The sequence below is a fragment of the Curcuma longa genome, chromosome 11, assembly GCF_044706935.1.
Source record: "Curcuma longa cultivar G26 ecotype Majalengka, Jawa Barat chromosome 11, ITB_CL_G26_1.1, whole genome shotgun sequence".
Taxonomy (NCBI): domain Eukaryota; kingdom Viridiplantae; phylum Streptophyta; class Magnoliopsida; order Zingiberales; family Zingiberaceae; genus Curcuma; species Curcuma longa.
In genome coordinates this window covers 22,819,896-22,846,844 of record NC_133871.1, presented here as the reverse complement: position 1 = coordinate 22,846,844, position 26,949 = coordinate 22,819,896, and the positions used below count along the sequence as shown (strand labels likewise).

General features: G+C 40.7%; 6 protein-coding genes and 1 long non-coding RNA gene across 9 annotated transcripts; 2 read left to right on the top strand and 5 right to left on the bottom strand.

Annotated features, from left to right (window-relative positions):
- Positions 1-327: 327 nt before the first annotated feature.
- Positions 328-3,385, bottom strand: LOC141839517 (uncharacterized). 2 transcript variants are annotated; one of them, XM_074727268.1, is made up of 4 exons: positions 3,052-3,385; positions 1,667-1,875; positions 972-1,029; positions 328-891 (listed from the first exon to the last, which is right to left on the bottom strand). In XM_074727268.1, the coding sequence occupies exons 2-4, from the start codon at positions 1,861-1,863 to the stop codon at positions 628-630; spliced, it is 519 nt and encodes a 172-aa protein (XP_074583369.1). In that variant the 5' UTR covers positions 1,864-1,875; positions 3,052-3,385; the 3' UTR covers positions 328-627. The 2 variants fall into 2 exon arrangements, with proteins under 2 accessions (XP_074583369.1, XP_074583368.1); XM_074727267.1 differs by having other exon boundaries at positions 3,022-3,383.
- Positions 3,386-5,296: 1,911 nt separating this feature from the next.
- LOC141842325 (ethylene-responsive transcription factor ERF113-like) lies at positions 5,297-6,254 on the bottom strand. Its single transcript, XM_074730535.1, has 2 exons — positions 6,107-6,254; positions 5,297-5,877 (listed from the first exon to the last, which is right to left on the bottom strand). Exons 1-2 carry the CDS (start codon positions 6,252-6,254, stop codon positions 5,297-5,299), a joined length of 729 nt encoding a protein of 242 aa, XP_074586636.1.
- LOC141842326 (uncharacterized) lies at positions 5,749-6,810 on the top strand. The gene is made up of 2 exons (XR_012602878.1): positions 5,749-5,832; positions 6,119-6,810. It is a non-coding gene; the product is annotated as an uncharacterized LOC141842326 (long non-coding RNA).
- Positions 6,811-8,514: 1,704 nt separating this feature from the next.
- On the bottom strand, positions 8,515-18,528 carry LOC141839550 (uncharacterized). Of its 2 annotated transcripts, XM_074727324.1 has the most exons (13): positions 18,247-18,528; positions 18,046-18,162; positions 15,262-15,359; positions 14,035-14,118; positions 13,610-13,740; positions 13,307-13,379; positions 13,175-13,220; positions 12,950-13,059; positions 12,776-12,883; positions 12,628-12,687; positions 11,052-11,113; positions 9,335-9,647; positions 8,515-9,112 (listed from the first exon to the last, which is right to left on the bottom strand). In XM_074727324.1, the coding sequence occupies exons 1-13, from the start codon at positions 18,440-18,442 to the stop codon at positions 8,888-8,890; spliced, it is 1,623 nt and encodes a 540-aa protein (XP_074583425.1). In that variant the 5' UTR covers positions 18,443-18,528; the 3' UTR covers positions 8,515-8,887. The 2 variants fall into 2 exon arrangements, with proteins under 2 accessions (XP_074583425.1, XP_074583426.1); XM_074727325.1 differs by lacking the exons at positions 8,515-9,112; positions 9,335-9,647 and adding an exon at positions 9,846-9,936.
- A 216-nt stretch (positions 18,529-18,744) lies between these two features.
- On the bottom strand, positions 18,745-19,704 carry LOC141837371 (uncharacterized). The gene has a single exon (XM_074724786.1). The coding sequence runs from the start codon at positions 19,702-19,704 to the stop codon at positions 18,745-18,747; it is 960 nt and encodes a 319-aa protein (XP_074580887.1).
- Positions 19,705-21,191: 1,487 nt separating this feature from the next.
- Positions 21,192-23,114, top strand: LOC141841684 (E3 ubiquitin-protein ligase APD2-like). The gene is made up of 8 exons (XM_074729867.1): positions 21,192-21,279; positions 21,359-21,590; positions 21,653-21,755; positions 21,819-21,881; positions 21,972-22,195; positions 22,272-22,329; positions 22,413-22,713; positions 22,787-23,114. The coding sequence occupies exons 1-8, from the start codon at positions 21,209-21,211 to the stop codon at positions 22,863-22,865; spliced, it is 1,131 nt and encodes a 376-aa protein (XP_074585968.1). The 5' UTR covers positions 21,192-21,208; the 3' UTR covers positions 22,866-23,114.
- A 38-nt stretch (positions 23,115-23,152) lies between these two features.
- Positions 23,153-26,913, bottom strand: LOC141841683 (putative protein phosphatase 2C 78). The gene is made up of 4 exons (XM_074729866.1): positions 26,489-26,913; positions 26,041-26,408; positions 23,815-24,051; positions 23,153-23,719 (listed from the first exon to the last, which is right to left on the bottom strand). The coding sequence occupies exons 1-4, from the start codon at positions 26,745-26,747 to the stop codon at positions 23,438-23,440; spliced, it is 1,146 nt and encodes a 381-aa protein (XP_074585967.1). The 5' UTR covers positions 26,748-26,913; the 3' UTR covers positions 23,153-23,437.
- Between the last annotated feature and the right edge of the window lie 36 nt (positions 26,914-26,949).

Here is a 26,949-nt window from a genome sequence, read left to right as displayed (position 1 = left end):
ATGGAGGAGGAAATCAGTGGAATCGCATAGCTGAATTATATATATTCGTAGGTGAAGTTGAAGTGACTAGTGCTTAATTAGGTTATTTCAGGCTTCGTTGTCTGTGAGTAGATGATTGAACTTGTTGATGATTAGGGTTTGATTTACACTTTTTTTGTTGTGCTACACAAGTCTACAATCTGTTGTTGCATGGAGTAGAGTATATCTTAAATTATACAGGTCTCTCATTTTATATAAAAGAACATGTTAATAATGCCTACGGACGACCATGTTAAAACATCTCTATTGATTTTTATTATAGGAGGAGCCTTCATTTGATTTACCCCATTTATAGAATAACTGAAGAATTGGATGATGGATCACACATCTGATACAGAGAAACTTGTTTATATTTACATTGGCATGTTACTACATATCAAGACATGGTTTAACTATACACATACGTTGGGTTTAAAACCTCAAATATTTACAAAACCAAACTCCACTCGAGACTGGTGTTTCGACAGCTTCAACAGCTGGGATAGGATCATCACTAGGCATCGGTGATTCGCTAAGGTACATAAGAAATTCGGGACTAGATGGCAAATTTACACAGGCAATCGGGTCAAGATGGTTTGCTAGAAGAGCTCAAGCTAATGCTGGTGCGACATGACGCTTCCCAGGGCTGCTACAAGCAAATCCTTCAATTCTCACCTTTGGGCTGCCCCCGACTGAAGAACCACATGTCGGTGAGCCTCTTTCAAGTCTTCCGGCTTGCATCACACTGGGCGAATTGCCGATGGAAGAAGCCAAGGACTGGGATTGTGTGACGAACTGGGGGTCATGGATAACTGGATTGTTAGCACGCACGGGAGGAGAACCACAGAAGAATCCGTCGTTGTCCCAGTCATCCTGCCAGCAAATAAATCTTTTATATTGTAAAACAATTACTAGAAAGGAAAGATTATGCAACAGCAGTATGAGTTAGTTACCTGGTTCAAAAGATCAAGAATTTCAGGAGCACAATCCATCCTGTACATTGGCTTCACACTGCAAAATAAAATAGAATTATCATTTTTTTTTGTTTACCCTTTGGGAAAGCAATACAGTGAATGTGGAGTTTAAATATAAAACAAGAAACAAGCACAAGGCAAAATGGAGTTAATTTTCAAATTGATTAACTCAAACAGGAAGATATAAATATTTTTTAAGAAATTACATGTACTAATTGATTCATATGAAAAAGAAAAATACTCCATATCACTATTTTAGCTTATGGATTTTGCCTTTTCAATTACTAACACAATTCATAACAAATAACCAACGTCACAGAGAATGAATCATCTTAGATGCATAACATTTAAATTTTAGACACTTCTATATCACCATTCACTGTGATTACAATATTAAAGTTAGTTCACTGGATGCAAAATTCTGGCTGTATATGTGAAGTTTGTAGGGATGTATGTGAAAAAATGTCTTCCTAGGAAATTAGCGCAATTCACAAACTTCATAAAAGAAAAGAAGAATAATTCCCATAAATTGATGCTGTAACAAGATTCAAATTCTATTAAAAGTAGGCTAAAATTTGTTGCACATGATCATCAAGTAAATTGTTATATACTAGATCGATACCAACTTTAGAAAGAACAAGTAATGTAATAAATTAAATATATTTTAAACTCACCCCTTTGACTTTGAACTAGCTCTACTGAGCGTATTAGTTAAGCAAGACACTCTTGTTGGTCGACAAGGTTGAGGACAAAAAACTTCAGATTTTGAAATTGGTTGGTTATCAATTTGCCAAAACCTTGATTTTCTATCAGAAATTCGATCAGGATAAAATTGTCCAGCACCATTAACTCTTCCTGGATAGTTCTCCATTTTGAATGTTTCCTATATCACAAAACAAAGAGTTATTTGACTCACAAAAAAAACACATACACATGAAATGATATTGAAAACTTGTAACAGAATCTTACAGATTAAATGCCACTATTAATGCACAAAATATCAAGAGTTGCAGTTAATTTTGCTTGCTACTAAATTTTTTTTTAAAGAAACAACTTTATCTTGTATTTTCTGTCAACTTGAAACATACATATATATCCATTATCAATCTAATCCATGAAAATCAAGGCTTAAAGGAGCTTAACCCCAGCAACAGATGATTTAAGATAGTATCATGATTTCATTTTCTTAGCTTGTATTATTTTAAGATTTTTTAAACTAAAAACCGTGGATAAATGATAATGGAACAATGTTCTTGGTAAACTAGGCTACAGAAGATTTCCCACCAAATAAATACATCAAAACATCTTCAATAAAAATTCTCACCTAGTTCCTGTATATCAAGCAAGTCAAAAGATGATAAATAGATTAGTTGATCAATTTAATTAATCACTACATGTAATAGATCAGCAAACTTAACATAGACGTGGAGATAAGATATACTATAAATAAGGTAAAGAAACTCACACTGACAGAAAATCTATCCTCCTGTTTATAAAATCTTCACATAAAATAAACATCGAATTCACTTTGCAAGAAAAAAAATAAATACAAAAGACAACATCTTGTTCTCAATAATATACTGCTTATTTGTCAAATAAAAACTTGTCCTACAAGCAAAAACAATAATAAAAAACAATGAAAATTATACGGCTGACCCAAAGGTCAGCTAACTGGAAGTAGCAACCACTTAATTCTGAAACAGACTATTACAGCTACATGTAGCATGGGCTAAGCAATAAAGATCAAAGCATGGCTACTAGAAAGTTAGGGTTTTTTTTAGGTAAACCAATTTCAAATTTTTAAGTGAATCATCTGGCAATGGAAAATTGAATTATCAATAGAGCAGGATATACAAACTAGGGATCATTCCAGCAGGTAACGCAAAGATTAGATACATATCAGAAACTCTAAAAGAGTAACGGAAGATTTGAAACAGCATAATAATTAACTTATCGAAAGCGGATCCGAGAAATTTTTTTCAGAATGCAATTAAGAACAACACGTATTCACGGCAGCTCGAATGCTCACCGGGAGAAAAAGAAGGCTCCCCTTCTATACCTTAAGATCGAATCCAAACGCCTCCGTAACGCCAGATCTAGCTCTTCTTAGTCACAAAATCAGCAGATCTCGAGCCGCTGCCCGAAATCCCAACAGGATCTAAGAAATCGTACTGCGAAAATACCGATGCTCTTCATGGCACCCACCGAGAAGCGACACGCAAGGGAACAGAGAGAGGGGAAGCTGGAAAAGCGCGAGGGAAGGAGAAACGAGGAAAACCTTCCCCTCCTCCTTCCCTTCTCTCTTCTTCGTCGACGCGAGCGACGCCGCGATGCTCTCTCGCCTGGCCGCCTGACGACACCCGACAAATCCGCAACGAGAGCCCTCGTAGGTTTTGCTTCTTCATATTCAAACAATCTCATAAATCTCTAATTGTTAACCCCCTTTTAATGACAGTATTTATTTGTGCTTAATTAAACTCGACTCGGTTAACCCCCGCGTTAGCCACGCGCGCGTGACCGCGATCCGATGATTCCACCACGGGTCCCTGCTCCGCCGTTACTTTCGATAAACGGCCGTTACGAAAACGCCGTTAGAGAAGCGTCAACTTGTGTGTTTGACTCATTCAAGATTCGTTAGGCATGATCTCGTACTTGACTTGACTATCAACTTGAGCAACACAAGCACTGCACTTCGACTGAACTCTTCTAGGTGATAACTATATATTCATCAAATTACATTGGAAGATCCTACTGTTTAGTCATGGATCCAAGTACATCGTCACAAGCTTAATTAAGCCATTTCAAGCGAAATGTTTATTCTTCTTATAAGAAAATGATGATGATAAGGATGGGCGGATAAGGTGGAATCGCAGTTGATTAGTGCAGAGATGAAAGATTAATCTTGTGGGCATGGCGGTTGGTGGAAAGGTTGATGGTGAACTCCGGGGCTGCCCATGCTGCAGGGGGCGTTCAGGATCGAGTTGGTGAGTTGTTAACATCTTGAACATTGCTGTTCACCAGCGTGATCGTTGCCGGTTTCGTTGTTTCCACATTTCCTTCTTTGCTGTCATGATCATGCAGTACCATTGATGTTAATTTTGAAGCTTTCTTCCTCGATGAAGGTAAGAAGATCGAGGCTTATCACTAGCTTGCGCGACTGGCCCAAGAGAAGCACCTCGAGGAGGCTGGGCCGGAGGCGGAGCTTGCAGTTGAGGTTGCGGTGTCGGAGCAGTCGGAGACTCAAATCGTGCCTGCGAAGCCAATCGGAGCAACCAATATGGATTGGAGATGGAGATGGTGGGGGGAATTAATCGCACGTGTGGTATTTGTAGGGAGAAGATGGGAGAGAATATTGGATCGAGTACGTAGTGTAAAAAAGAACACCATAACGTACAAAGACAAAATCACAAAAGCAAAGCATCAGATGCAAGGAATGAAGGCCTAGCCTGTTCAAGTAATTAATAATTAGCAAAAATGGAGCAACATGGAATGTTAACAACGTCCTACAATTAAGCTGGACAAGCTTTGCATGCGATTATTCTTTGTTCTACATGCACTGTAATGCAACAGCATTGCAGAGGCAAAAGTTGACAGTAGCTAATGCAGTGATATGTAGAAACAAGTAAAATTAATGTATTAATTACTAGAATTGAATCAATTGATCTGGACCTTGCCTTTCCACGCATTAATTCCTTTATTCTGATTCTATATATACTGCGTGTGGGACATGAACATATAGTATTTTATTGTCCAACAATTAATACGATAGATCATAAATTATATTGTAATAGTTAGGAGTCAGTTACTTAATTAATTATCTTGTTCTTGAAGTTTAAGTACACTTCATGCTTAATTTAATGTTTAAAGCTTGCTAGCTGATGTAGTTTAATTGACACTGCTATCAGTGCGATTTATAGCTAATTGCTGTCAGACTATTTCTTTGACCATGAAGTTTTGAGGCATGCATGCCAAATAAATTCTAGAAATTTCTTGTGGGATGAGGATGACGATGCCAACGTGTGGGATAAATCTTCAGAGTAGAAGAAAAGCAAAAACCATTGAGGATAAGAACAAGAGAAATGGTAGCTGAGGCTGGGGAAGGTGGACAACCTGACAATCTTTTCAAAGACACTTGCTTAATTTGCACATCACGTTCCCTCTTCTCCCTAGCCAACCATATATCCCGATCACGTTGATCACGAAGAATCTCGCCAACTCGATCGATTGATCACATATCCTCAATTATATAATTAACAAATCAATTCATTCTTAGTCAAAGTCACTGCCATAACCACATACATTCATTATATGCCCGGTGGCCGCTTCTGCTGCCGCTCATCCTTCTCCTCCTCCTTCTGGTACGTCGGCAACGGCCTCGATGACGACGAAGAAGAGCTCTCAAATCGCGACTGCCGCACTGGCGACGACAAGTCTATCGTCTCCTGTGTGGAAGAAGGCGTCGACAACGAGGAGGTGAAGCCGCCGCGGACGGAGTGGAGCTCGAAGGCCGCGGCGCCGCTCATGTCCACGTCGTCCCGGCTCTGCAGGAGCTGCGCGTACTGCACCAAGTGCGGGTAGAAAGTCACTGCCGAAGACGACTGGGCTGCTGCTGGCGACGGAGGAGCAGCGGAAGTCGTGGGCGGCGGCGCCGCCGCGAAGGTGCCGCGGCCGGTGCGACTTTGGATGCGCTCGGGGAAGTTGAGCTTCGCCTTCGCGCCCTTGAAACGCAGGGCCGCGTCGTCGTAGGCGACGGCGGCAGCTTCAGCCGTGTCGAAGGTCCCGAGCCACACGCGCGCCGCCTTCTTGGGGTCCCGGATCTCCGCTGCCCATTTCCCCCAAGGTCTTTGCCTTACCCCTCTATAGTGTCTCCTTTCCTCCATATTCCCTTCAAGAATTCACCATTCACATGCACGTTTCAGTTTGCTGCTAATGGATGCACAGATCTAACTGTGCATGTGATTCAGCTACCTCCCAGTCAATCTCAACATGTGATGAGAGTTGAAACCCTAATTAACCCACGCAAGATCTTGCTATATCTGTCGTGGTGCAAGACACTGACACATGGATGCATGATGAATTAATATACATGTACCTATTTTAATTTAATTTTATACCTTGCTCATCAGAAGTAGTTTGTGTTGGTGCGGTATCCATCGATCCTGACCCTGATCGACCTAGCGCGTGGTGATCTGGTGGCTCAGCGAGCTCGCCGGTGGCCGGTGGCTGAGAGCAGCTGATTACTTGCGTGAGGGCGGAGACCATGGCTGACACGTCCTGCTCGGCGCGGCGAGGGATGTAGTACGGTGAGAAGAAATCACATGCTTCCTTCTCCTCCGGTGCCTCGTCTGGAGGAAGGGACCTCTTCCCATGCCTTCGATCCACCTTATAGATCTTTGTTCAGCTCTTCCACTGTATGTGCACCTCTGCTTCCCATTTGCAGTGGATGTTTTCAGCTGGTTTCAATTCAATATATACATGAGCGCAAAGAAAACAAGATTAAAGTACAGAAAGAAAGAAAGAAAGAAAGAAAGAAAAACCAAAAAGAGAATAAGTGATAAGGAAGGAACTATATAAATAAAGCCGGAGAGAAGCTAGCTAGGAGATGAAGGTAAAGAAGAAAATGAACACGCATGAATGAATAGTGGAAGGCTTGGGGGGAGAGAGATAGAGATGGTGATAAGAACAGGCAAAGTGCTAGGTGGATTGCTTTAATTTATTGGCTGTTTGAGGGGAGAAGTCCTAATTTGTCTTTTTCAAAATATGGTCCTTGAATTGTTCCATCTTGAGAATTAAACTTAATAGTACTGTTATTCTTAGATTTTTTGATAGTGTCAATTTTCTACTCAATCATATTTTATGTAGTCAAATATTAGAATCTTTATTTATTTATTTATTTATTTACATAATGAATAAAATGATATTATTATATGTACTGTTTAAATAATTTAAATGTATACCAACAAGGAATTTTTTATGCTTAAATTCATGAGTGTAAAGCACTCGGAGGGACATCAATTTAATTCTAAAGATTTAAAGGACTTTTTGTGAGTCCTCGGTTACTTTATTCCTTTGCGGCGGCTCAACTTTTCTCTTGCTTAAGCTTCGAATCTAAACATACTCACAGTTTGGGAATTACATTTTGATTGTAATATATTTATTAAATGCCTTTTTAATATTTAATTAATTATCGATTGTTAAAAAGGTGTTAATTAGTATTAGTATGAAAATACAAGACTAACAAGGAGACTTAATTTTTCAAAAATGTATATATTAATTTATACAAATTTCAAAATTAATGGTCATCACAGTCCTTTTAAATTTTTTGTGAGCTTTAGATTTTTGTTATTTTTTGAAAAAACATAAAATGGTAAACGAGCCTACTCTACCATATTTGCTAATAATAATATAAAGTCCAATTCATATAGAACATTTAGATAAATTTAAGATTAATGGGAGCTAGAATTGATATCTATGATATAGTAACTGATGTCTCAATATGAAATTTTTGACTCTGTCCCTCTCTGATTTCTCCACCCTTACTATGCATATTGCATTTGATAGCATTTGGGGGATCAAAATACAGAGCACAGCACAAATTGAAAAATAAAACTCATAAAATAGGGCAAAATTAAAAGGGCATTCCAATTTCACGGACAAATGAGTGCTCTTTTTTTTTTAAAAAAAAAGTCAAATGGATGATCTATCATATTTGTATCTCGAAAATACAATAATGTATTAATTATTATAATAATTGTAACAACTACCTAACTTAAGTAGTTGCGTATTAAATAGTTATCACAATATATATATATATATATATATCAAAACATAATTTTAATGGAGTTTAATTAATTTTGACGTATAATTATTCTCTAGAATATTTATTTAAGGATTTATTAAATGAGGAGTGCCCTTTTGCATGTGATGGGGTAGGCTTCGATCTTGTCACGGCCCTAAAGTCACGATGGAATTGACAAGGTTGTCGCCATAAACATGCTTAAATTAAACTTGGTGGGCAGTTTTGGAAGGCAATGCGGGTGCAGGAACAGTCTCTTCCTCCAACTCGACAAGTGTCACGTGGAGAAAGCTTTTGCGGATGAACCTTTCACGCTGCAAAGCAATCGATGACCCCTCGCGAGATTCAATGCACCCACACCCAGCGCGGTCCGCCAGCATAATTACGCTAGCTGCCAGCACACTGACGGGGCCATATGGAAGCAGGCGCACGGCCGTGCCACATGAGCTGTTGGTGGTAGGCCAAGCCACGCACCAGCAGCTAGCTAGCTAGCGCCGAACATCTGCAGGCAGCTGTTGTGAGAAGATGATTGAGGAAGCGATCGAGTTGTGAGTTAGTGGCACATCATATTCACGCGACGACGACGACGGATGCCGCCGCATGTGATCCAGGATGCATGTTGCTTGTTGCAGAGGCATGCAAGTGCGTACGTAACTCTCCGTCGAATGGGACGTGCTTTTCTCTGGTGGTGCTCATCGATGTCAGCTGCTTGGCATAGCCATGGATTGTCAGACAAAACAGTGGCAAAAATGAACTTCCCTGTAGAAGATTATCGTGTTTGAGCATCTTGCAGCTCCCCAGACATTGTACATAACTGCCAATTATTTGAGATCTACATTTCCCTCAGATCTACATTACCAAAACCACTAAAATAAACAAAAAAAAAAATCAGTAATTGTTGCTGTAGATGTGCACGCCTTCATAATTTAAACATCGTCATCTGCCATTGACAAGGATTGATAATTGCACAATGGATCCGAACCTGGTTTGGATATTAGCCAATTCGCGGCATGTGCAGATTGCACATGCGGCTCATTGAGCCATTCGAGTATGAGTAAAATGTATGGTTCCAGCTTATCTTTATTGTATCGAGAATCCTTCAAGCAGGATTTATCCTGACTTCACCTTCTACGTTGGGAGGAAAGACTGTGTCAAAGACGACCCTCGCGAAGACGTGTCGGATTTCAGCTAGCCCACCTTCAGCAAGAGTATAGTAGTTTATTTTTTTACCCTTTTTGGCAATGTACCCTTTCTTCAACTGCCCATTATTAATACACTCAAATATTCTGCCAACGCTCAAGTACAGATGTTGAGGTATGAATACCTGCAAAACAGAAACGAAAACCATTCAATAGCAACATGAAAATCTTCTGCTCTAGGAACAAATTGCTTCAAATTATTGATTCTTACTAAATGACAACGATGCTGTCAAAGTTCAGTGTGACCAACAATATACAAGATAGTATCAGTTACTGATATTGCAAAATTATTTTGATTAAACAGTCATAAGGATATGCAACTACTTAGAACACAATGTCATACATACCAAATCAGAATATGGAGCTTGAGGATACAGTGCCATTGCTTGCGAAACAAAACGCTTGTCTGTCATCAAGCTTAATGCAGAAGTAACTGAGGAAGCAAGGTTCTTAACCTCACAAATCAAATCTCCATCATCCCATTCTTGAGATTTCGACAATTCTGGAAAATTGTTATCATGTGAACGAGTGATAGTCCTTGCAATATCTACAGCCTCTGGCAAATTTCCTCCATTGTGAAGAGCAAGGCAGTATGTTGCAAGTACTGAAGGATCACGAGGTTGACGAGCTAATGCTTGATGAAATGCTAAAATCCCTACCCTGGTAAGCAATTAATTTATGTTTATTTAGGAACTTCAAGTAGAAATACAGTACATCTTATACACACACACACACACAAAGATATATATTGGAACATGAAAAGGCTACCAAATTTAAATTTGGTGATGTCTTCATATATCATCAATGATGAAATCTTACACGACATACTTCATCGTATAAAAGGATCTCTGACGGTTATGTACAAAGAAACATTTTTGACACATTCTATGCACTAATTCTTTTTTTCCTTGAAGATTTTACTTTATCTTACACATAATCATCAGCCTACCTGAATGAATAAGCAACAAGACAATGGACGTACAGCAACATGGTGGCATTGAAATATATAATATTTCTCACAAGAAAATCGAGCAGTAAATAGTGGCACAAAAAACCAATAAGAAAAAACAGAAAAATGCCAAGATGCCAAAGTATTCTATAACAAGCATAACAAGTGTAGTACAACCACTTGGGATCGATTACATGGATATTATCCATTTATTTGAACTCCATGCAGTGGTATTCAGCTCAAAGTGATAAATGAAACTAAATGAAATGTAACATAGGATCCAAAGACCATATCACAATAGGATGAATTCAATCTGGTAGGCCTTTAACGTTCTATTTGGATGGGGTGAGAAAAGGTTCATTAACGGAAGGGAAAATGAGATGAAGGAAGGGAGGATGAGAAACTATAAAATTATATCAATATTGCATATAAAAGTTGAGATATAGAAGGTCTTAAAATAGACAACACATGTTCTTTGGATAAGTCTCTGTCCTTGGAGAAAAATAAGAAGAAGAAGAGTCAGATTACATGTCTCTATCCATGAAGGAGAATAAGAAGAAGAAGAGTCGGATTACATGTTTCTGTCATATTGAGTCTGGTTCTTGAAGAGATTTGCTACAAGGATCAGCGCCAACACCGTGGAGTGCGAGCGATTAGACATTGAGCGGTGATGATGCACGTTGTATAAGAAGCGACAGTGCAAAGACGAGATACATAAACAGATAAGTTAATTTAGGAATTAATATCTTAAAATGGGGATAAAATTGGAATAAAATATTTTTGAGTCCCCCTTCCTTATACTCCCAAATCAGAGTGTAAGAAATTGTAGCAATTCATGAACATGCAAAAGTAAACTTACCCTTCTCTTCCTTTCCCCTCCTTAACTCACTCCATCCCAAACAAGGTCAAAATTCTCCTTCCCCTTATTTACCCTTCCCTCCCCTTCCCTCACCTCCTCCCAAACAGAGTGTAAAAGAAATTGCAGAAGCCACAGCTACACCAGTACTAAAGCAGCAAAAGAAATAAACATATGTTCATGGTAGATTTCGTTGAAATTGAATTTAATGGTGGATTATGTAAGAATTTGGAAAAACTTGAATGGATATGCAGCTTACCATAGGCTATTATGGCATGGCCTGTTAGGCGCGAGAAGTTTGTCCAAGTTGGCGAATATATCCTGCATATGTAGTGTCAGTGTAATTTATCTGTTCAAAATTACAGTTTACAATAAATATGAGAAACAGAAATCAAACATGTTGGATGCTTCTTAATTTTCATCTTTTAGTCCATTGACTCAACCTAATACAGAGAAATGAAGAGGTGTCCAGCATGTTCTGTGTACTCCATATATGAATATATCCTGCATATGTAGTGCCACCTTTCTCTATACCTCCTTTTATAACGCAAAACAAAGTACATACATGCCAAGGTCAAATTTACCAATGGGGGCATGCATGCAGGAGTCATTACTCCCAGCTTGTCCAACCAAGTTTCAAATTCCCAAGCTCCACTCCTGCACCTGTCGCTCAATATCTGCATTTTACCCCTGCTAAACCAAACATCCAACGAAAAGGTTTTGCCCAAACCTATTCATGTGAAAAATTGTGTCAATTGAACCCAGTAAATTCACATCATTTTATCCTTAAAAAGTGATGTCGAGGATAAACATCCAGCTAAGTAAAAATGAGTCCCTAAAAAGTGATTCTTAAAGATAAACATTCCACTGAGTAAAAAAATCATTATTTTTATCTCAAAGAAGTGGTTTTTTAAGGATAAACATCCTGCTTTTTTCAATCCTCATGTGCAATTTGGCCATCTAGTTTTCTCTCCCTTTCTCTGACAACGATTCCCTTCCACAATCTTCATCTTCTGTCTTTCAGACACTCTTTATCAATGAGACGTATGTGTATTTCTCCTTTTTTTTTTATTGTTCTTCTTCAAAGATAAAAAAACATAGGAGTCGTGTAATCTATTTTTTATGTTTAAATGTTAATTGTAATAGTCATTTATTTTCATCACCTCTTCTGAATGTAAAGGTTATACCATTATTCTTATTTCTGTGTTGAAAATAGTCATCATGGATTTTTGTATGCATCTCCTTGATGGGACCACGGAGTGTAGAATAATTATTTACTTTCACCACCTCCTTGATGCATCTCCATAGGGTTTATGTAAGTCACAGGAATGTTAAAAAAAACAAAATGGGCTCCTTGGTGTGTAGAATAAAACTATCCTCTTGTTTGGTGTTTGTTAGCTGAAAATAGCCATCCAGGAGTTCTAGAAAGAAACTTCTTGAATTCCTTAGACAAATCATATAGGTCAACACAGAGCCAGAATTGGCTCCTTGCAGATTTCTGGGTGTGCGAATAAAGAAGCCTATATGCACCTGTAGGAAAATTTGCCTATATAAAAAAACAAAAGATGGTGGTTCAGAGTAATGGAAGCAAGGATGATAATTATAGGGAAGATGAAGTTCACAAAAAAAAAATGCAAATAAAGTTTCTGTTAAGACATTTTTGCTTCTCCCCTTTGTTTTCCACACATGATATGAGAACCTTTTCGTACCTCAATTTGCACTCCCAATTTTTTTTGTAGAACACCAAACAAAATTTCTAAATGTATTAATCTAATTCCATCAGCCTATCTCCTAAGAATTTATGGGTTTCAAAATAGAAATAGATTCATTCTCACCAGCAACATGTTAGATCGCTTATCCCGCCTTCGGAAACCTTGTGAAACAAAATATGCAGCCTGGTAGTGCAATCAAAACATCATTCTTTATACACAATTAGAAACACTGGATGATAAAGAAATATCAACTTATGGAAAAGTAACAGACCTGGATAGGTAAAAGTAGTTCAAGGATGCCAAATCTCCAAAGCAATCTCAAAGAATTCTCAGCAGATCCATATGCTAGCATATAGTTCATTTCCATGAGGATTCTTCCCTGAAATAGGTGAAGTGGCGGCTCAAGCCTAGAGTAAGATGAAGGTTAAAAATGTTGAAATATTACCCTGTCAAGTCTGAGTACTGAATTGGCAAGATCCTTCACAGAATAAGCTGTCTCTTTAGAAAAACTAAAGCCCAAACGAGCTGCAATTCTGATTGCACGTAGTATACGAGCTGTGAATTATATGAATTCCACTTAATGCAAAGCTCCTATTTATGCTTACAGAAGAAAATGTTGCTTCTAGTTGTGTGCATAATGTTACAAAAGGAAAGAAACTAGTCGACTAACCACAATCTTCGTCGAAAGATAAATGTGCCAGTTTTACTGTCCTGACCTAGTTGAAGAGGAAAAATAGGACAAACAAGGATTACAGGCTGGTACTGATAAATGCAAAAAAAAAAAAAAAGAATACATGCACACTTTAGCTTTTCTAATGTCCTCCATGCCTCCCAAATAATCATACACAATCTTCGAGAATGGATTGAACATTAACCTGACAAGGACACAGAGAGCAGGAGAAGAGAATCAAAGGAAAGCTAGATATGAAAGACTTGCAAGCGCAGCAGTAATGCAAAGAAACAAATCGATAGATATGATTTTATTGAAGGAAACAAGTGAAAGCCAAAAAAGGTTTTGAACTTGCAAAGACAATGTTTAAGTCGTGAAACCAAAGAGGCTAAGTTAATGCAATATTAAATTTGAAGGGATCAAGTTAATGATAACCCATTAATTGTGAAATCCCGACGAAGACAATTCTTCCAGCGAGCATAATCATGTTCATCACAATCAGATCTTCTTGGAAGATAACTCAAATCATTGTGTTGCCTTCTCACATGGGTGTTAAAACTTGAAACCTGCTTCATAAGTTTAAAGGAGTAAGAGTAAATATTGCAGAAAAACAAACTAAATACAAATTCAGCTTGCTATAAATTAAGTCATCCAAAAAACTACAGCACTTCCCTCACACATAAACAAACACACGATTTCAATAGAATACATGATATCCTATCCAAATATATGTCCATGCAACTTAACTGTAAATGAGCATAGGTTGATGCATAATTAACTAAGCATAAATTATGGAATCATCTAGTTACCATAACTTGTTTTTTTTTTTATAGAGAAATTAAGCTTAACTGAGAACTAACCTCCACGATACAATCACTAACATGAACATGGCATATTGGAAATCTCTTTCCAACAATATCACAGCGTGAGAACATCCTTTTCACCTGTAAATTATAAAAAGTTCAAATAAGAAACTATTTGATCACCGTGTTCAAAAAGCTCATACTGCTGCTCATATGGCCATACTTGGACTAGCTCAGTAGTGACATCCTTACCAAAAGCAATGGGAGTGGACTCAACATAAGGCAAATCCAATCCCAACAAATAATTGATATAATAAAATGCAAGCAATATGCAAATAAACACATAAACTGAAGTTATAAGATCCATAAGTTGCTTGGTAGAGGGAAGTCCTATTTTCACTTATATGGGAATCATTTGCTGTAATTTTGGGCCTTGATTCATAGGCAGTTCTGGAAGACCTCAAGAATAAATTTATAATCAGATTACTGAAGTGCCCTATCATTGGTGTAGTAAGGGACAGGTTATTTCTACCTGGAGTTTGATAAGTCTTCATTAAGAACAATTTTTAGGGACCCAAAAGAAAGAATTACTTATTTAGATCTAGTTTAGTCCTTTATTAATTAGGAATAACAAGATGAGGTTGTAACATATACATCAAAGTCACTCATGTTGTACAGGCATCTAGGTGAAAGACAACTTCCGACTATATAATTTTTCTTCTCCTTTGTATTCCCTTCTAGAGGTACCCCTTCAAATAAGAGTCAGTAAATCCTATCAGTTACTGATTATGTTTTATTTTCAGCAAAAGAAAGTAGCAATTAAGAACCAGGTAAATGGCTGTGAAACATCTGAATTTTTATGCTGATTTCTGCTGTATATGAGAACATGTGAAATCAAATTACAAGTTATAGGTTATGATGTAACCATAATAACATGTGCATGTGAATATGCCATTTTGAGCATCAGTTTTTTTCCTCTTGAAAATAAAATGAAGTAGGTTTGCTATCATGTTGGGATGACATAACTACAAGCTTCAATATAAAGATAATGTCACACGTCTTTTGAATTTTCCCTCTTTTCTATTTTTGTTATGTTTTTCTGACTGAAAGGTGCTCCTAGTTCCTATGGAAGAAAGCATACATTGTAGCAATGGGTTAAATATATGCAAGTGTAAATGAGGATTGATCATGATCAGCGAACCTCTTTCCACACATATACAAAAACAATAAGACCATATGTTCTGGTATGCATATTATTTCACAGAAGAAAAGACAGGAACCAACATCAATAAGGTTTGCAGTCGTAATAACATCATAATCTTTAGGTATTCTCTTCATCAGAAGATCTCGTACACAACCTCCGACCAGATATACATCATAGCCTGTAGAAGCATTATTCAATAACCATGTTGTCTCAGTCCACAGCAAAAACAGAATTTTATGTAACAATATAAAGGAACCAAGATCTATGTTTTGTAATGACTGCAAAATGAAAAGGGTGATAAATAATTAGTAATGAGATAGCACATTGATCTCAACAACACCAACAAAATTGTAGATCTAACACTCATGAAAATTGAGACTGTAACGACCCGGCCCCTCGGCCCCTTGGGCGGCCCAACTAGCGGCCCAATTGGCGGCCCAATCGGCGGTCCCTTGGGCGGCCCAACTAGCGGCCCCCTTGGCGACCCCTATGTCGTCAATCGACGACCCTCGGCCGTGCCGTTACTCACTAGGACTTTCCACCCCTGGTCAGTGGATTTTTGCCTCCCCCAGGATTCGAACTCAAGACCTCCAGGATAAGTACTAGAGTTTATGAATCCTGGTAGCCAAGTGAGAAGTTCTCACTTGGCTACCAGGATTCATAAACTCTAGTACTTATCCTGGAGGTCTTGAGTTCGAATCCTGGGGAGGCAAAAATCCACTGACCAGGGGTGGAAAGTCCTAGTGAGTAACGGCACGGCCAAGGGTCGTCGATTGACGACATAGGGGTCGCCAAGGGGGCCGCTAGTGGCCGCCCAAGGGACCGCCGATTCGGCCGCTAGTTGGGCCGCCCAAGGGGCCGGGTCGTTACAATAAAAAGGCGCCTTTTTATTGTAACGACCCGGCCCCTCGGCCCCTTGGGCGGCCCAACTAGCAGCCCAATTAGCGGCCCAATCGGCGGTCCCTTGGGCGGCCCAACTAGCGGCCCCCTTGGCGACCCCTATGTCGTCAATCGACGACCCTCGGCCGTGCCGTTACTCACTAGGACTTTCCACCCCTGGTCAGTGGATTTTTGCCTCCCCCAGGATTCGAACTCTAGACCTCCAGGATAAGTACTAGAGTTTATGAATCCTGGTAGCCAAGTGAGCGCTTCTCACTTGGCTACCAGGATTCATAAACTCTAGTACTTATCCTGGAGGTCTAGAGTTCGAATCCTAGGGAAGGCAAAAATCCACTGGCCAGGGGTGGAAAGACCAATTGAGTAATGGCACGGCCGAGGGTCGTCGGTTGACGACATAAGGGGTCGCCAGTTGGGCCGCCCAAGGGGCCTGGGGCCGGGTCATTACAATAAAAAGACGCCTTTTTATTGTAACGACCCGGCCCCTCGGCCCCTTGGGCGGCCCAACTAGCGGCCCCCTTGGCGACCCCTATGTCGTCAATCGACGACCCTCGGCCGTGTCGTTACTCACTAGGACTTTCCACCCCTGGCCAGTGGATTTTTGCCTCCCCCAGGATTCGAACTCTAGACCTCCAGGATAAGTACTAGAGTTTATGAATCCTGGTAGCCAAGTGAGACACTTGGCTCCAGGATTCATAAACTCTAGTACTTATCCTGGAGGTCTAGAGTTCGAATCCTGGGGGAGGCAAAAATCCACTGGCCAGGGGTGGAAAGTCCTAGTGAGTAACGACACGGCCGAGGGTCGTCGATTGACGACATAGGGGTCGCCAAGGGGGCCGCTAGTTGGGCCGCCCAAGGGGCCGACGGGCCGGGTCGTTACAGAGACAATACACCCTCATGTATAAAGGTGGAATCTCATTGGAAGAATAACAATTCTATTGGGTTGGATTTCAAGAGCTGAAAATTTTTCATTTACAAGGTACCAAATTTAATTTTAGCACATCTCACCACCCATAGTCACATTAACAAACCGAGGTGGTAAATTAATGTCTAGAGAACTATTTGCATCATCTTATTATGGATAAAACAAAGGAGTGGATTCATTGGCTTCAATGGGTATAATTGTGGTACAACATACATTACTACTCAGCTACTAAGATTACTCAGTTCGAGACGACATCAAGTTGACAACGACGTACATACTTGGGAGTAAGTGTTGCAACTTTTGAAAGAAAGAAAGAAAAAGCTTATCTGCTGCTTAAGCTAGAATGAAGCATCTTGCAAACATTGTTCATACTTCCACCTCTATAAAGTTGTGACAAAAAATTATAAAGCCCCTACTAGGTATTGGAACATATAGTTACTGACTTGAGTTTCTTCAAGAATCTAAAATATAATAGACCTTGTATTCCATGTGTCATATTTGATGAAGAAATTAGTGACAAATTTAATCAACAACATCTTCTTATAGTGAATTTTGATGGAGAAATCAAGTTTAGCCTCACACAATTTTAGAAAAAAGGCTTATGGGGAAAAAACAATAGAAGTTGTGGTCAGCTTAATGAATCAATGGGTCAACCTACTCATTGAAGATGCAGCAAGAGAGTCAATATGGCCCAGTTCAAGAAAGGTTTTCAGAATTTATTGCTAAGTAACCTCTAGGACAATGTTGTTTTGAATGACAGTAGAATTATATGATCTAAAAATAGATATATTTAAACAATCCCATTAAATATTATCCTCAATAGTGGATCATTTAGTAGAATAAATAGATTATTTAGAATTAGCAATAAGATATTATCATTTAGAACTTTTATTTTCTTAGAGTTTGTAATTATAATTAATCTTTTATTATTGTTGAGAAGGAACTCTAAGATGCCTATAAATAAAGAAATTGTGTAGCCATTGATAAGATTGCCAACGGATTGTTGTTCAACAACAACGAAAGCAAGAAAGAGAAAATGAACCTTTTTTCTTAAGTCCATTCAAAACAATCCTGGTTGGCTTGGGTAGCATCGATGCCTTGATTCCCAGCTCCTTCGAGCTCAGGACTTTCCACTCCCATTCCCGAATGCCATCACTACCTTCTTAGAACAAAAACCATGTCACGACTGCAAATAGCATTCTTTATTGTTTGGAAGGAACAGCTGCAAGCTCATGGTACCTACTTCCTGCATTGGGTTTAGATGGAGGAGGCGAGGGCGGAGCGGAGGCCGGACCGTCTCCGGCGAGGCTGTCGAGATCGGCCAGTGTTTCTACGGCGGCAGTGGGAGCTGAGGAGCTCCGGCGACGGGCGCAGAGCGCGAGAGAACGTCGGAACGGGAAGGAAGCTCTCGAGACGGCTCCGAAGCCGGCGACGGCCATCTCGAGCTCCAGAGTTCGAAGCGCCGTGGTCGGGAGAACCCTTGGCCCTAGACGGTGCTCCGGAGGCGGCGACGATAAGATCTGAGATCGGCTCCTTCCCTCCTTCTGAATAGGTAATCATTCCCACCGTCCGATCAGCCCTTTCAAAGCGTGCTCAGCCAACCGATGCAACCATTAAACAGACGCATATAACGTGGATAGTTCGAACCAGAAAATTTCCGGTTCAGTATTCTATTGAAATAAACATATATACCGGTTTAAATGTAACGATAAATATATATATATATATTTACATATCGGATTTAAATGTACAGAGCAGCACTCTTCTCTTCCGGTTCCAGTTCGATATAATGATCGTCGCAGTCCTCGGAATCCAATCGGCGTCCGAATTTACAGTGGTTGTAGAACAAGCAGCTCGTAATGGCGTCGAGGACGAGGAGGAGGCTGTGGACGTACGCAATCAAGTAGGCCTCCCACACCATCTCCCCGTTCACCTTCCCTCCGCCGTCAAGGTACGGCCTCACCACCTTGTGTTGGAACAGAGCATCCACCAGTGCCATTCCCAACTCGGCGGACATGGCCAAGGCCAGCGCAGTCTCCGCCCTTCCCTTCGCAATCACGCAGGCCTTCACGAGCGCCTCCCAACCCGAGCACCCCTCCGTCGCCGACACGACGATGGATAACTTGCAGACCGCGATCGTGTTTCCAATGGCCACAGCGCTCAGCATCAAGCCCGTCACGGTGAGCAGCAGCGCCCAGGTGTTCGACGTCAGTCCTGCGATTTCCGCTGCGCGGAAGACGAGGCAGAGCGCGGAACAGACAGCCGCATTGAGGACGACCATCACGGAGGAGCTGAAAAGGTGGGTGAGCAGGGCGGAGCGGTAGCTGCGCCAGCACGACGGCAACTGGGGGAAAGAAAGGCGGCGTCGACAACAGGGGTCCCCGTTAATTGTCCTGAAAATTAATACTTTGGCCAACAGCAAGAACGTGAGCGCGAATGGAAGCGTGAAGATGAAGGAAAAGATCGTCTGTGCCAGCTTGAGGTGGATCCAGGAAGATAATCCAACGTCTGGAAATCTTGCAGCTCTGAAGAGGTGGCCGTAGATGATACAGTGGAAGATGGGCGGGGAGCAGGAGAGGAAGGCTTGCGAGAGGAGGATAGACAAAGAAGCAGGGAAGACGAAGAGACCAGCAATGGAGGTGAACGTCCGGTAGCTACACAAGAAGGCATTCACGGATGTTCTCATGATCCTGGCAGCCATCTCCCTGCAATCCTCTTGTGTTTGGCCTTCGAATTCTTCACTGAATTGCTGCAAGAAAAACAAAATCCGGGTTGTATTCTATAGCAGGAAGTACTCATTTGCAATTTTGCAGTGCAGATTAACCTAACTTGCCTACCTCTTTTAGACTAATTATTCCACAATGCAGATGCTACTTCCTTGTATACGTTAAATTGTACCTAACTTTTGAGCTGAAGACCACATGTTATTGTTATTGGTGGACTGATTCTCTCTGACAGATAGTCAACCTGATAATAAATCAACCAGACGAAAGCCGACTCAACAGAAGACGACAAGCCAAGTTCAACACAGAAGAAGAAGACGACTCAATAGAATTTAACCCAATTTTTGATGGACCTGATCAACCCTTGTTCCTGTTGAGATCCTCCCGGACACATCACCAAAGACTAGCTCTAAGCACGGAGTACTAGAGTTCTTGCAAGCACAAAAATCGTGAGAAGAAAAGTCAGGGGTGCCCTGGCGTGACCACTCCAACATCCAAATCAGTCGGAGAAGACGAAAAAGAAGGAATTACAGTGAGGTATTGTATGTATACGTGCGAGCGTGTGCGTACCTGATCACTGAAAGGAGTAGTCTTTATATATGCGGAATGGGCGTCATATCATATCTTAATTAAGGAAAGTGTCCCCTCATCAGTAAGGACCTTGTCAAAAGAAATGAACTTGTCAGAATAGAAGTCTCATCATTGACATGTAATTAAAGAGTCATTTCGCACCTGCCTTGTCAGAGTAGAGACCATGATTGAAGAGCATGGACATGTCAAGGAAATGATGAGTGGTCATGAGGGTGATCTTTCTGTATAATGGAAAGAGTAATATTTAATGAAGTAGGGCACCGAGAGATAAAATTCGTATGAGTCGAGTTTGAACTGAGACTGAGGAATCTGACTGACGGAGAGGAGTCGATTTAGAGTCAGGAGTCGATCTGAGCCAGGAGTCAGCTTAGAGTTAGGAGTCGTCTGAGTCAGGAGTCGATTCAGAGTTAGGAGTCGGTCTGAGCCAAGAGTCGGCTCAGATTTACGAGTCAGTCTGAGTCAAGAGTCTGCTTGAGGAATCTACTTGAGGACTCTGCTTGAAGAGTCTGTCTGAGGACTCTGCCTGATGGGCACTCCTCCAAGCCAGCTGACTCCTTCCTAGTTTGGCTGACTCCTTGTGGTGCTTGGCCAAGTGGATCGGCGTCAAAATATGAATTTGACCTAGTGGATAGGACTCGGATGGTGTGTCTCCGTTATAACACCCATAACAACCCTCAAACCTGACCGTTTCCTAACAAATCACTTGTGGAGCTTGAGGGAACGGTAGATGAGCCTGAAAGCATGCTCCGCTGTCTACCGGTCTTCCCCTCTCATGTCCTCGTTATCACGACCAGTAGCTGTAACTCTTCTATCAAACTCCATTAATCCTTCCTTCGTCCATCTCCATGCTCTCGCCTCCTCCCTCCCGGCCGCCCTTCACCAGCACAGTTCATGCCTCCGCGGCCCGACCAACGCCGATTCGCCCGCGCGCTCCTCCCTCTCCTTGCGTGGCTATGCGGCATGTATTGCAGTCTACTCTCCATCTCACTCTTTAGAAACTCCACGCCTCTTCTCACCCCGCCTTCCTTTCATTGACTAAAGTGCAGTTGCTCTTAGCCTGCGCTATGGTTACTACGGCGACCGCAAGCTCGTGCTGGGGCCCAACACCTCGCGAATGATCAGGACCAGCTCCCTCTTCGTCAAGCAACTGCAAGCCACAGGTGAAGCCAAGCAGGGAGTCTTGCTATATGGATTCAACGAAAAGCCGCAGCTCAGCTCGGAGAACAATTGGACCCTCGACCATTATTTGTTCGTGGATGCTTACGATCGCAAGGTAATTTTGTTTGTCCGTTTTCTTCCTTGTGCCGTTTCAATCAACTTATGATTGGGCTTCAGGGAGTCTCTTTGTGGTTGAACACGGGCTCTAGAGTTTGGTTGGAATGGAGAGTGTCGACTGGTGGTGATAGTTATACAGACATGCTTGTGATTTTAATCAAAGGTAGCATTTCTATGATCTGTCCTTCTCTTTTAGATTTCCTCTTTGATTGAGTGTGTGTGATAGGAGAACAAAGCTTGGAGAGATTTTCCACAAGCTCCCATAACTATCTAGGAAATTCTAGGAATGGTAAGTGAACAGTCTATAAATGGTTGTAAAACTAATCAGAAGAATGTTTAGTTCTTCTGACATTTGTCTGCCCTGTTTTTGAATATTTAGGTTCCAGAGGAGAATACATTATCTCTGAGGACAGTACGTATTATCTTGGTGTCATCAATTTAACACCTCGGAGCGTTGTTATGAACATAAGCATGACAGTAGCATCAAAGGTCTACGATACCAGTAAGGCAACAAGCGTCTGCTCGACGAGCAGTGGTGTCTGCAAGCTTAAGCTTCCATTTCCCAATACTCAATACAATGTTTTGACGACGTCAGGCGATGAGGTAAGTAAACTTAAGACTGTAAAGATTAATCGCTAAAAATGATGAAAATTAAATAGGTGTCCGTTTAATCTTCCAGGTTATCAACATGGAGCTAACTTTCATAGCCAGATTGACAGCCTATTTCATAATCACAGGTGTTTAATTTCCTGCTCAATTCTCCCCTGCACTTAGCAACCCTTGATTAGTTTACTGATCAGTGCTGTAGTATTTTGTTCAGTTGTTATAGTGATCATCATTTCGATACTACTGAAGCATCTTGGAGCACTTCGGCCTGAGCAGCCAAGGCAGGAACATCAGGTTGCAGAGACAGAGGCAGAGACAGAGACCGACCCGATCGTTCCAAGGAAGGTGATGGCTTGTGCTTATGGGGCGACTGAAGAGGAGCCAGAATCGAGTGTGTGTTGCTCCTCCGAGGATTTGTATGACGGGAAGATTTGTGTGATCTGCTACGATGTGAGACGCAATTGCTTCTTCACTCCTTGTGGGCACTGTGTTACTTGCTACTCCTGCGCACAGAGGTAAACTAAATGGCCTTAATTTAGTGCCATTTGAGTTGAATGCCTAATCGTTCTATCTGGATTTGCTTTGCAGGATCATGGAGGAAGATAAAAAGGTTTGTCCAATCTGCAGAAGATTTATTCACAAAGCAAAAAGGTTGCCCAGTTCATAGCATGAGTAAACATGGAGCTTGCTTGAGCCTTGATGAAGATCTACTTTGAAAGGGATTAAATTTCGTTGGTTGTTGGTGTTCCACTAGATACCATACGTAGATATCAGATGAATTGGTGCAATGCCAACAAAAAAATTGCATTAGGGCTTATTTCTAAGAATTGGTGCAAGATCAACAAAACAATTGCATTGAAACTTCGACATAAATACAACAGTTCTTGGCAAAGGCAAACAACGTATACAATATTTGTCAATGAAATAAGTGAAAAAGGCAACAGTATCCGTCTATAAGAAATAGTAGAGAAATTTGATAGTTGAAGAAGAGAATAGAACAAGCATCTATTTTCATTTGTCGATACCAGGTGATCAGAATTCATCTAGAAAATAATCACCGAGGACTGAAGACCATCCAAAATTTTGACAAGGTCGTTCAGTTTCTACTATATATATATACACATACGATATCCCATCCTCGCTGACTCTTATTCAAAATCCTTCTTTTCTGCAACTACTGTTAGATCATAGTTTTATGGAACAAAAAATATATTGTTGCAACCATTATTCACAATGAAGTTAGTCCATGTAGCTCCTATTCATGTCGACAAGGGGTTCTTCAGATTCATCAGAATTGAAAGAAAATATGTCAGCAGGCACTCTAGTGCAGTCATTAGTACTACCATTGAACTTGGAATGGCCCACTTGACGGTGCTGATCAAGATAGATCACTATGACAGTGATATCATCATGAAAGTGGCGCCTAATTCCTTTCTCAATCCGTCTGATATCGTCGTATCTCATTTCTCTTTTCCTTGCAGCCTCACTAAGAGCAGCTTTGGCTAATCGCTTTGCTATTCCCTGCATTAGTTTTGAGAAAGAAACAAGTTGGATTTTTGTAACTATTGAACTCTATATAGAAAGCATTCTAGATATTAGGGAGCTAAAAAGATTACTGTTCTTGGGTTCTTGAAAACAATCTCAGCTGCAGCTTCATCACTTAATTGCTCCCATAGACCATCTGATGCAAATATCAAAAATAAGTCATGTGGCTTAAGCTTATGAATCCTTATCGATGGCTCTGCACTGATGACAGGTCTCTTCAACGGAACAGGAGAAACAAATTGCTGGAATAATGGATCTCTACTAAACTCGGGTTTCTTTAGGTAGATGTCCCCAATAGCCCTAGACACCTAAGAAGCAAGAAGAATGCCACTTAATATTCAAAATGACAAATAATTTATGACAAAACAATGTATAAAGTAGCTGAATGTCCATACAGCAGTTCAGATATACTCATTATCACCATAATCTATTGAACATAAGGTATACAGCAGGTCAACTGCGCAGAAAAAAAATCATTATGCCTGCCAGTAAACATGCAACAAGGGACACCATTTACTTCCACGTTCCATTTACCAAAATAGTAGTTCAGATCAATGGAATATTTTTACAACAAACAATCTCAGTCAATAAAATTGTACGTAGTTCACAATGAGGGTGTGAATGGAAAGAAAAATGTTCTTCATCCAATTTGCTCTATTCTTGCCTGATTTAGCTACAATTATTTCTAAATTTCTCTCTCGTGTCTATAGATTTATCATGATGATTTTCTATTTATAGCGTGTCTATATAGATCCTGCTCATGAATCAATAAAGATTGTAAAATCTCAATTTGCCTTAGTCATTCTATGAGTCTCTTTTTACTAAATATCTATCTTTCCTTTATGCATTTCCTTCTCCGATACATTCATTTTCACTCTCTAAATTCATTAACTCATTGGAATAGCGTATATATTGAATATTACTATAGTTCATTAACAAATTCTATCATGGTATTAAAGAAAATTATAATCCTCTAATGTTCTTGTTGTGTTCTTGGTTGCAGGGAGGTGGCAACATTATGTTTGTCTTGGCTTCACCTATAATACTGGTATATAATGCTAGCGGTCCTATTTTTATGCTCTGCAATCTCCTCAACATTCTCTGATCTATATTAAAATTTAGTATCTTATTGAGTATGTATTTTTTTTTCATGCCTTTATTTTTCCCTGATCACTTCTATAAATTCTTGTGCTCATGATAATAACAGACTATATTAAATATAATTTTATTTCCCTCACAAATATTGTCAAAGGGGGCACAGCAAGTTCAGTATCAAGTTAAAAAAATGAAATTATATACAAAACAGTTATGCAAATCAAATTAATAATTTAATCACATCCCTAGTGTGGAAGCACCGTTGCTCCCACAATATTAAACAGCAATCAAGATCATATCCTCAGAAATAGCATAACTCAAAGTATGTTCCAAATTCCACTTTAATATTCAGATGTGTTGAGAATAGTTTTCATGTAAAAAAAAACCAAATGTGTAAAAATGGAAATCTAATGAAATATCTGGTACATATATGTTTGGCAACTCCTTTTGAAGCTTTTGAGGTAATGTAAGGATCTATTTCTTGGTTTAGGAGAAGAAGTAATCATGCGACTCCTCAGATAACTCCCATGAGAATGCCAAAAGTTCTCTTTCTTCTTCTTCCTTCTCTATGTTTTGACAACCATTTCTAAAATCAATTTTATTTTGTTCCTACTTTATGACGTGTTGTGGTCTCTTACAAACATGTTGGAGTAGTTGCACATAGGCAAGGCCAGTCTATGGTGGTGAATACCTCACATATTAACGATGAATCAGCTATCCAATACAACACTACTCGGTCATTCCAACATCATGGCTTGAAAAGGTAGCTCTGTAAGGAAGGAAGATCTTCAATGTTCATCCTTGTGAATGAGACCAAAAGTTAAGATTGCAAATAAGAATCAGGTAGTTGAAGAAAAGAAAGAACATGAAACTTTGCTTGCTTTTGCAGTGAATTTAAGTAAAAGTTCTACATGTTTCAGGTTTCCAAAGGTTCTACATGTTGAAGATGACATAAGTCGGAAATTTACATGCAATAAATAGAAGTATCTTATCTATGGAAGAACTGAAATGGCAGCTATGAACTTTACTCCCTGCAATCACTGTAAGCAATTCAAATGGCACAGAGAAGGTAATAGAACAAAGTTTCAGTCAGTAGTGATTGCAGCAAATGTAAGCAATTCAAGATGTTCCATTCCAACAAGCCGTGTATGAAAATCCTTGATATTGAAGGGAATCAGGTGAAATGGAAGAAAAGAGCTCACCTGGATTATCCCTTTTATCCGCCAGGCGCCACGAGTATGAACAACTATTTGGCTATCATCAGGATGCAGCTCAACGACCTCCTTCCTCACTTCCTCGACCGCAACGTTATGGTCCGTCGATAATCGCTCGACCACCACGGACTTGCCACCCGAGCTCCGGCGTCCAAGAACAGCCCTGGAATCACCCAGGTTGGCCACGTAGAGCATGTCCCCGGCGATCGCCCCCACGAGGCAGCATGTCCCCACCGACGCTATCTTCGGCTGGGACAGCCATGACCTCTTCACCAATTCCACGAAATCCTCCTCGGTCGCGCTGAACGCCTTCTTGATCACTTCCGCCGACAGGCCCCCTTGCTCCGAAGCGAACCCTAAACGAAATCAGATTTCGATTAGATTGATTCATGAAAACGGGATTTTGGAGGAAGTAACGAGAGTATGAGCGGAGTACTATCGAGGTAGCGGAGCAGGCGGTTGCTGACGAAGCGCGACGCATCGGGTCCGCCGTGGCCGTCATAGACGCCGACGTAGGTGGCGGAAGGCGAGTTGAACACCTGGCCCTGGTCCTCGAGGGAATCGTTGGCCTGAACAACGGCGATGGAGAACTCGCCGTAGGCATGGGGCTTCAGGTCCATGTGCCACATCAAGCCGTCGCCGCCACCGATCCGCCCAAAGCACCGCTCCAACGGCCTCAAGCACGATCGCAGCATCGCCGCCCGCTCCTCACAATCTGAAGCCTCCAAATCTCGGGATCTTTCTCCGCCACTTCTGCCGTCACTGGCAGCTGGAACACACACGAAACCGCCAGCCGGCGCCTCACGGAGAGAATGCTCGGCTTTTTCGAATTAGAATGCAGAGCTCGCGGAGGAGACTCGGCGAGCCAGAGAAGGAAAAGGGAGCCATTTGACGCTG